General features: G+C 50.7%; 1 protein-coding gene across 3 annotated transcripts in view; it reads left to right on the forward strand.

Moving 5' to 3' along the window:
* The window catches only part of DDOST (dolichyl-diphosphooligosaccharide--protein glycosyltransferase subunit (non-catalytic)), a 9,871-nt gene extending 335 nt beyond the window's left edge, over positions 1 to 9,536 (forward strand). Inside the window, exons 1-11 of one of the 3 annotated variants that reach the window (XM_011990143.1) lie at positions 155 to 501; positions 707 to 817; positions 5,541 to 5,627; positions 5,948 to 6,051; positions 6,193 to 6,287; positions 7,004 to 7,097; positions 7,340 to 7,488; positions 7,951 to 8,098; positions 8,764 to 8,884; positions 9,007 to 9,113; positions 9,201 to 9,536. In XM_011990143.1, the coding sequence (XP_011845533.1) occupies positions 348 to 501; positions 707 to 817; positions 5,541 to 5,627; positions 5,948 to 6,051; positions 6,193 to 6,287; positions 7,004 to 7,097; positions 7,340 to 7,488; positions 7,951 to 8,098; positions 8,764 to 8,884; positions 9,007 to 9,113; positions 9,201 to 9,350 (1,320 nt within the window). In that variant the 5' untranslated portion in view covers positions 155 to 347 and the 3' untranslated portion in view covers positions 9,351 to 9,536. Of the gene's footprint in view, positions 1 to 154; positions 502 to 706; positions 818 to 5,540; positions 5,628 to 5,947; positions 6,052 to 6,192; positions 6,288 to 7,003; positions 7,098 to 7,339; positions 7,489 to 7,950; positions 8,099 to 8,763; positions 8,885 to 9,006; positions 9,114 to 9,200 lie in introns of those variants that run through there. The other 2 variants (XM_011990144.1, XM_011990145.1) reach the window with 2 other exon arrangements.
* The last annotated feature ends 205 nt before the right edge of the window (positions 9,537 to 9,741 follow it).

Genomic DNA, 9,741 nt, shown 5'->3' on the forward strand with positions numbered 1-9,741 from the left:
GGGCTCCAGACTAGGGGGCGGGAGGCCGGCCTGGGCGGAGCAAAGGGCGCTCGGCCTCGTTGATTGGCCGCGGCTGCAGAGCTGTCTCTCTAGGATTGAACCTTTTCTTTAGGGAGGCGGGGCCTTGATACACTCTCACCAATAGGGTTCAAGGAATCCGCCTCCCATCAGGACACTTCCGGTTGTGCTCTGCGCTCCTTACCGCCAAAGCTCCGGCTCTGGCGCCTAGCCCCGGCGTATGCCGATCACTTCCGGGTGATGCTCCACGGCCACGAGCCGCGATTGGGCTACCGTAGACGGGGTACTTCCGGTGTCCAGGTGCTGGGTTCTTTGGTAGGAGGAGGAAGATGGAGCCCAGCACCGCGGCCCGGGCTTGGGCCCTCTTTTGGTTGCTGCTGCCCTTGCTTGGCGCGGTTTGCGCCAGCGGACCCCGCACCTTAGTGCTGCTGGACAACCTCAACGTGCGGGAGACTCATTCGCTTTTCTTCCGGAGCCTGAAGGGTGAGAGCGGGGTCTGAGGGAGGAGCGTGTGGGGGCCTGGGGTTGTTACGGCATCGAGGGCATTGAGCACTCTCCTCCCCACTCCCTTTCCTGGAGCAGGCCGCCCAGGTCTGGCCTGCCGCTTGGGGTGCGGGTCCGCGATGTCTGCAGCAGGGGTTTCCCTTCGCGTCCCGTCTTTCTCAACTACCTGTTTTTTCTTGTCCAGACCGGGGCTTTGAGCTCACATTCAAGACCGCTGATGACCCCAGCTTGTCTCTCATAAAGTATGGGGAATTCCTCTATGACAATCTCATCATTTTCTCCCCCTCGGTAGAAGGTAAGGGTTCCGCGTCGCCCCGAGCACTGGGATTCGAGACCTGGGACTGATGGTTTGCTTTCGTCTGGTTCTTGGGCATGTCCTGGGTGATAGGATGGACGCTGCTACCACGGAGATGAGAAAAATGCTCATTTCTGACTTGACCCTAGGAGGGGAGATCTTTCTAAAAGACACAGCTAAGGATTGTGGAGTCAAGTGTTGATGCAGACCATGGAACCCAGGACCCTGCTGCTCTACTGAGAAGGGAGTTTACTCTGTAAAGGGCCTGATAGAAAGATAGAAATCTCCTGGGTTGGGTTTGCCTGGGTGGAAAGAGGAAATGGCCTGTTATTAAAATGGATTGCTATAAAGAGGCATTGTGTATTGTGGCAGTTGATCTTAAGAATTCAGATAGATTCATAGCCTCGGGCTGAAAAAAGAGCTTTAGCAATTATCTACCAGTCTACCCCTCCTCCCCTTTGAGGCTGGATAGATAGATACGTCCAGCAGCCTCAGCCTCGCAGAGGGCTAGTCGTTTAACAGAATGAATATCTTGGCCAGATTATCCAATTTATACTTGAGTATTCCTGTTTTACGAGGCAATCCACTCCACCACTGAACAATTCTGTTAAGTTCTTATATTAAGCAAATATTGTCTCCTGCTTTATTTTGTTCTTAAGCTCCCCAGCACCTTAGAGAATAGATTTAATGCTTGTCTTGCTTGGAGGCATAGCCTGCACATAGTCATAGCTTATTCAGTTGTTTCTCCTCCAGGCTGAACATCCCCAGCTCCTTGGCTGTTTCTCTTTTGCCATACTTTTTTGGTGAGCATGTTAGTCATTCTCTTATTTGCTTCAGTTTATCTTTTTCTCAAAAGACTCAAGTTATCCCTGTCTAAGACAGGACTGCCTTCCTCCCTTCAGTTGATGAAGCTTAGGAAGTTCTTCGTTGGTGCCTTTTTTTTTTTTTTTTGAGACAGGGTCTTGCTCTGTCCCCTAGGCTGAGTGCAGTGGTGCGATCATGGCTTACTGCAGCCTCTACCTCCCAGGCTCAAGGGATCCTCCCTCAGACTCTCGAATAACTGGGACATGGCTTGTTTATTCTCTGTAGTTCACGTGAGGTTCGGTTCCACCAAATCCCTCAAATATTTTTCCTAGGCTTCTGTTACTTACTGTGTCACTCCCAACTCCCTTGCAACATGTGCTTTTGGAATTGGCTTTTTGGAGGCAAGATTAGTTAGGCGGATGTCACCCCCAGTTGGTATAAGTTGAAATATTCAGATGACTGGGCAGGTGAATGGAGGCTTCAGTGTAGTAATGGGTGGTTTGCCAAGTTTTTACTGTGTGTGAAACTTTGAAATAGGTACCATACAGTGGACTGGGGGAGATCTTAAGGATAGGGAGTCTGCCCTAGAGGAGTTCTTTCAGTCTGTTTTTGAGGAAATAAAAGTAAAGACCTGAAATGAGTTACCAAACCCTGTGTCAGGATGTAAGATGAAGTGGAAGCACTGTCAGCTTGTATAGGTTGGAAGGAAAGCAGCAGTGAATGAGACTGGTCGGGAGTGGGCTGAGAGAGGATACTGCTGGTGGGAGAAACAGCAGAGAGTGAAAAACAGTGTTTCCCCAACTTTAGTTATTTGCACACATCCTTCATGGTTTTTACCATATTACATATCTCCTGTGCTAATAACTACCTAGTATTTTTCTTCAAATTGACCTGCTAAAAAGAAAAAAAAAAGGCTAGGTACGATAGATTATCTCTGTGATCCCATCACTTTGGGAGGCCGAGGCAGAAGGATCGCTTGAGTCCCGGAGTTTGAGACCAGCCTGGGCAACATAGTGAGACCTCATCTCTACAAAAAATGAACAAAATTAGCTGGGCGTGGGGCACATGCCTGTAGTCCCAACTACTGGGGAGGCTGAGGTGGGAGGATTGCTGACCCTCGGTGGTCAAGGCTGCAGTGAGCTGAGATGATGCCAACTGCACTCCAGCATAAGTGACAGAGCAAGACCCTGTCTCAAAAAAGAAAAAAAAAAAAAAAAACTAAAATAACATTTTAAAAGGGAACCAATAGTGAGCCCAGAATCACCACTGAAAATGGAAATCCAGTGTCGTCACTTGATGTACATAGAAGGTAACTATAAATAGAATAAAAACAACATCCGTAAGTTCTAGCCAGATACTGCTGCCTGCTGAAGGCTTTGAACCTGAGGTTCCCTCTTGAAAAGAGATTAGCAAGCATTAGAAGTCCTAACAACTAGTATCAAACTAAGACATTCTCTTTGATGGAGAAAGCTTGAAAAGTAAGGAAGGGGAGTAATTTTCTGTCCCTGAGATTCAAGGTTATTTAAAGCCCGGTTCCCGCATTCCTGCTGCCGCCTTTTCTGCCTCTGGTGGAATGGGTCCCACACTTTGGAAGGTGCTGCTGCAGGAAATCCTCAGGCGTTCCTTGGGAGGAGGCTGCAGGGTAGGGTTCAGGGTGTAGGGGTTTGGTGTCTGCTCCCAGGGCCCTGCCCTGGTCCCATGACCACTGTCACTGTCATTCTCTCAGATGTGTGAGTGCTGGCCTGGCTTCCCTCTCCATGTTCCAGTGGCTTCTTTGCCCTCTCTGGCATCGGAAGGCTCCCAGGTCACTGGCAGTCATGGCTACAAGGGAAGAAATTTTCAGCGCATCCTCTATACCCAGGAAAAACTGGATCCCTGTTATAGATGGGGAAATGGGTTCAAAAGGGTGAAGGGATTTGCCTAGTTTTAACCCCAGGTGGTCTCAATTTCAAAGCCCGTGTTCTGTCTACCTTATAAGAGTTCCTCAACAGGTGCACTCTTGACATTACAGACTGGATGATTTTTTACAGTGAGGCTGTCCTGTGTACTGTAGGACAGCCTCACTGTAACACTGTAGGGTGTTTAACAGCACCCTGGGCCTCTGCCCATTAATGCCAGTAGCCACTTCCCTGTTATGTGACAGCGAAGAAATGTCTCCAGACATTGCTCTGAGGGGCACAATCGCCCAAGATTGCAAACCACTGCACTGCCAATAGGCTGCTTTTGGGATGTCTAAGACTGCCTGGCCTCTCTGAAGGAGAGTGGATAGATGGCTTTTTGATCTGAAGGAGAGTGGATAGATGGCTTTTTGAATGTAGCATGAGAGGCAGAGGTAGAGAGTACAGGAGCTTCTGTGTATGCCTGAAGGTCAGGTAAGGCACTTTTATTTTCTGCTGAAGATTACCCCTCAAGAAACAGGGCTCTTCTATTCAGATCTTTACAAAGTTATTTCCACCTGCTACTAGGGGTCTAATGGATACACTTCTGTGTCCAGTCTCAGAAATTGGCACGTCCGTCCTTCCGGTTGCTCAGCCAGACTCCTTGGAGCTTTTCTGAGGCCCCTGTCGAAGCATCAGCAGGCCCTGCTGCCCTCAGAAGGCGTGGAAGCCTGCCGCGCCTCCCTCTGTTGCTGCTGCACGGTCAGCTCAGCACTCTTCACTGCCTAGCTTTTCACAGTGGCCTTCTAACCCATCACCACGGCCACGCTCACCCTCGTACCCTAGTCTCTACCCCACCGCCAGGATCATCCTTCAAAAATAGGAGGGAGATCCTGCCAGGCTCCTGCTCAGAATCCTCCAGCAGCTCCCTATGACAGGGCCCTTGTGTGGGGTGCAGAGCCCTGCGCAGCCCGGGCCCTCACTTCACCCGGCCTTACCTCCTGCTGCTCACTCCTTTCTTTCCAGCTAAGCCACACTGGGCCCCTTGCTGGTGACCATGCCCACCCGCCTTGGGGACTTTACACCTGGTGTTCACTATGCTGGGAATCCTCTGACCCCACAGACTGCCTGGCTCACGCTTACATCTTCTCAGATGCCACTTGCAGGTCTTCCCTAAACAGCCTTGGCACAAGAGCTCCCCTCCCACATTGTCCACTTTGTTTTTCTTCTCGGCTCACAGAACTACTCATTTAATGAATAAATGGATTACTGAGCACTTCCTTCATTACCTTAGGTGGAACATCAGAGTACACTTTGGGGAGACTCTGGAGCCTCAAATAGCCCCACCCAGTGCTAGTTTTAGATGCTTATAGCAGTAGTCACATAACCCAATTAATTGACCAAAAAAGGATAGGATCTCACAGTTACAAATGTTGGAAATTAATGAGCCCTTTTGGTGATCACTTTTTAAAAAGCAGTGTACTGGGTGGCTCTGTTGTGGATGTCATGGATAGAATCTGTAGGATTAATAAGAAAAAAATGGATTAATGCCAGACCAGGGAGTACTGGTGTCAAGTGACGGCATCACCAGCGATGCAGAAGTGCTCTTCCTCAAACCATTTAGACGGAGTGGAATTGACAGGCTCTGGAAACTGACTCCAGTGATCAGCGTCACTAGTGTGAAAGGTGCAGGTGATGAGATGAAATATGGGCAGTACAGCATTTCCAAATGCATATTTCCTATGTGACTTGAAATACGTACAGCTTACTTGACCGGTGCAATTAGTGGATGTTTGACTGTTTCCTCCAAACCTCCAGAAGTTTCTAAGTCCGAGCCATAATTTTGAGTCTTCACGCTGGAAGGATGGGGCCTTTCCGTTCTGGGATGTGGTGCTCGTAACCTCTCCCTCATTGTGGCCCCCAGAGGGTGCTGCTCTGTGAGTGATCGTGGCTGCTCTGCCCTTCATGTCCCCTCCCTGCCAGTGTCAAGAGGAGCAGGGAGAGGAGATCTCTGGGTCACTGTGTCTGGTGCCTGCTTTCAGATTTTGGAGGCAACATCAATGTGGAGACCATCAGTGCCTTTATTGACGGTGGAGGCAGTGTGCTGGTAGCTGCCAGCTCAGACATTGGTGAGTCCGACCTGGGAGGTTCTGGTGCTTTCCACTTCTCCAGGGAGTTGGAGAGCATTACAAACAGAAGCTGCCAAATTAGCATTCACTGGGTGGGCCTTAGCTGGGGAGTCAGTGAGGGAACTGTTTTATCAGTTCAGATTGTGACTCCTCGGGCAGAATACCACGCTGCTGTCCAGTGGTCCATTTGGGGCTGACAGCCGGATGAAGCTGCAGGGCACTGGGGCTGACTGGCAGAGAGGGAGTCACAATGAAGCCAGGACACTTGGCCCAAGGTCCCCCTGTAAGGGCTCAGCCAGGCGTCTCTTGGGTCTCTGCAGGTGACCCTCTTCGAGAGCTGGGCAGTGAGTGTGGGATCGAGTTTGATGAGGAGAAAACGGCTGTCATTGACCATCACAACTATGACATCTCAGACCTTGGCCAGGTAATCAGGCCTGTCACCCTCCAGGTTTCAGGGACATAAGGCAAAGCTCTGCCTAGCCAAAAACCAAGAGGGCGTGAGGAGGTTCTCCCTGGCTTCAGGAACCTTTTCCTGACCACCCACCTTTCCATCTGCTCTTTGCAGCATACGCTAATCGTGGCTGACACTGAGAACCTGCTGAAGGCCCCAACCATCGTTGGGAAATCATCTCTAAATCCCATCCTCTTTCGAGGTGTTGGGTGAGTGCGCAGGAAGAGACCAGCAGAAACCTAGGGGAATAAGGGGTCACTTAATTTTTTTGGGAAATCAAGCCAAAATTATGATTCTTTGGGGCTATATAGATGGGATTAATGTATTATATTAAGCCAAGGCCAAGTAGAGTGGCTCACACCTGTAATCCCAGCACTTTGGGAAGGCCTAGGCAGGAGGATCACTTGAGGCCAGGAGTTTGAGACCAGCCTGGGCAACATAGTGAGAGCTCCTCTCTTAACACACACAAAAAAACAGTTGGCTGGGCGCAGTGGCTCATGCCTGTAATCCCAGCACTTTGGGAGGCTGAGGCTCAGATCCCCTGAGTTCAGGAGTTCAAGACTAGCCTGGCTAACATGGTAAAACCCTGTCTGTACTAAAAATACAAAAATGAGCTGGGCATGGTGGTGTGCGCCTGTAATCCCAGCTACTTGGGAGGCTGATGCAAGGGAATGTCCTGGACCCGGGAGGCGGAGGTTGCAGTGAGCCAAGATCGTGCCACTGCACTCCAGCCTGAGTGACAGAGTGAGATCTGTCTTCAAAACAAAACAAAAAGTCAAACTCCATTGTTATAGCAAGACAAGAGCTAAGTGGTTGGCAATTAAGACAAAAGGATTCATTCCTGGGAAGAACTGGCTCTCGGGGATCCCGTGTCCTTGGACTCAGTTCCTGGGGCCAGTGCTGGGCTGCTCTCGTCCTGCTACAGGATGGTGGCTGATCCTGATAACCCTTTGGTGTTGGACATCCTGACGGGCTCTTCCACATCTTACTCCTTCTTCCCAGATAAGCCTATCACTCAGGTAAGGGCTTCACAACCTTGAGCCTTCGAAATAAGAATGAAGCAGAACAGCACATTTGGCTGAGGTGGAGGAAGTGACAGGTTGGTGGGGTGGGGCATGAACAGAAGCGGTGTGGCCTCAGCCTTCCCCTTCAGGTAGGGCCAGGGTCGTTTTGGTCTGGCCTGCTGTCCTCTTGCTCGGGAGGCGCGGCAGCTTTTCCCTTACTTGGAACTGCTTGGGTCACAGCCTTGTTTTGTTCCCAGTATCCACATGCGGTGGGGAAGAACACCCTCCTCATTGCTGGGCTCCAGGCCAGGAACAATGCCCGTGTCATCTTCAGCGGCTCCCTCGACTTCTTCAGCGACTCCTTCTTCAACTCAGCAGTGCAGAAGGCAGCACCTGGCTCCCAGAGGTAGCTGCCAGGAGGCTTAGGGGCCGGGGATCCAGGTGGTGCAGTCTGCGTATGTGGGGAGGACTCAGAAGGGGAAGGAGGAGGCTTTTAGCTCAAAGTGTCAGAGGCTGAGTGTTTCAGATGCTGTCAGATTATTTCAGGGCTTTATTGCTATATTGCTGGTATTGGCACTTCCAATTCTTTAAGGTAGTCGTGACATCTAGAGATCCCTAACCTCCCCGTTCCTTTCAGAAAATTGTGTATTTGTTGTGCAAATGACACCCAGAGCAATAACACCCAACCACCCGTATCTTTTCATTTTTTCCTGTGTTCCCTTTAACCATGGGTCCCTAGGTGCCCAAGGCCTACAGGCAGAACTTTGCTAGGGCATTGTCATGGTGGACATGAGTGGTCCTGCCCATCAGGCACCACTGGAAAAAAGGTGGCTCTGGTGCCCCAGCTTCTCCTGTTTCCCTCCTGCAGGTATTCCCAGACAGGCAACTATGAGCTAGCTGTGGCCCTCTCCCGCTGGGTGTTCAAGGAGGAGGGTGTTCTCCGTGTGGGGCCTGTGTCCCATCACCGGGTGGGCGAGACAGCCCCACCCAATGCCTACACTGTCACTGACCTAGTGGTAAGAGATGCTTGGGGTGGGAGGGCCCCAAGGGTTTGCCAAGCTGACTGGGCTCAGCTCAGAAGCACTTATTGAACACTTCTGTGCTGGCCTAAAGGGCATACATAAAGATGAAGAAGTTAATCCTTACACCCGAGCATGCCAGGTTCAATGCAGAGCTTGGCATGAAAACTGATGTCCTAATAGGAGCACTTCTTTTGAAGAGGTATGTGTATTTGCTAAGAGTGGCAGCAGTGGGAGGGGCTTCACTGATTAACTCTGCCCAGAAAGTTGGACTTAATAAGAGAAACGACATTTCGGTTAGGTCATTAGGATGAATTTGTTAGGTGAGAGAAAGCGAATATGGAAGCATGAATGCTTGAAAGTGCCTGGCACATTCCGGGTCAGCAGGTGGTCTGAGTCCAGACTTTGATGGGCCATGAACACCGTGTGAAGGCATTCGAGCCTTCAGAGAAGAGGCAGAGATGCTGTGTTGGGGGATTAACCTTGCTGAGGAGAGAGATTGGTTACTGATCAGGGCCAGGTGGCGGGGCATCTGCAGGTCTTCTGAACTCCTGGGCGTTCCTGCCACGTTCGTCGGGTGGGAATGAAGTGCAGCTCTGCCTGCGGGTGGTGGCACGCCTCCAGTCACGGCCAGCCGTGGCTAACCTGGCCTTTTATCTCAGGAGTACAGCATCGTGATCCAGCAGCTCTCAAATGGGAAATGGGTCCCCTTTGATGGCGATGACATTCAGCTGGAGTTTGTCCGCATCGATCCTTTTGTGAGGACCTTCCTGAAGAAGAAAGGTGAGTGTAGTTCCTGCACAAGGATACTGCCAGAAACGGCCCAGGCCTCACTTGCTCCCGAGGCCCAACCAGGAAACGCTCTGGGAAACCCCTCCCGGTTATTCATGTTGGTTCTTCCGCAGGTGGCAAATACAGCGTTCAGTTCAAGTTGCCCGATGTGTATGGTGTATTCCAGTTTAAAGTGGATTACAACCGGCTAGGCTACACACACCTGTACTCTTCCACTCAGGTAAGCATAGGTGACAGCCCGTTTTCAGCTAGCATGTGTCCTGCCCGGGCTCTGCAGTGGCCAGGTGTTGCTACGTCTGTCCTGCAGGTATCCGTGCGGCCACTCCAGCACACGCAGTATGAGCGCTTCATCCCCTCGGCCTACCCCTACTACACCAGCGCCTTCTCCATGATGCTGGGGCTCTTCATCTTCAGCATCGTCTTCTTGCACATGAAGGAGAAGGAGAAGTCTGACTGAGGGGCCAGAGCCCCGGGACTCTGCACAGCGTGGAGACGGGGCGGGGGTTATTAGGATTCGTGGTTTTATTTTGCTTTGTTTAAAGCCATGGGAGAACGGCACAACTTTACCTCTGCGGGAGATGTAACACTGAGAGCCAACGGGTGGGAGTCGGGATAATTTTTATGTAAGTTTTTCCACTTCGAATTGCTAATTGGCATTTTTCATATGTGCAGTCACTCTCATTTCTAAAATAAAGAGCGACGTCGCCCTCAAATTTCACCTTGCCTCCGTCCTGCTTTGCTAACGGCTGTGGGTGGGGACTGCTGTTTGGTGATGACTGGATACAAAGTCCTAAGTGGCTTCCTGAAATTTTGCCTAGGACTGGACTGTCTTTAACTGTGAAATGATG

This window comes from Mandrillus leucophaeus, unplaced genomic scaffold, assembly GCF_000951045.1.
Source record: "Mandrillus leucophaeus isolate KB7577 unplaced genomic scaffold, Mleu.le_1.0 Scaffold370, whole genome shotgun sequence".
Lineage (NCBI taxonomy): Eukaryota > Metazoa > Chordata > Mammalia > Primates > Cercopithecidae > Mandrillus > Mandrillus leucophaeus.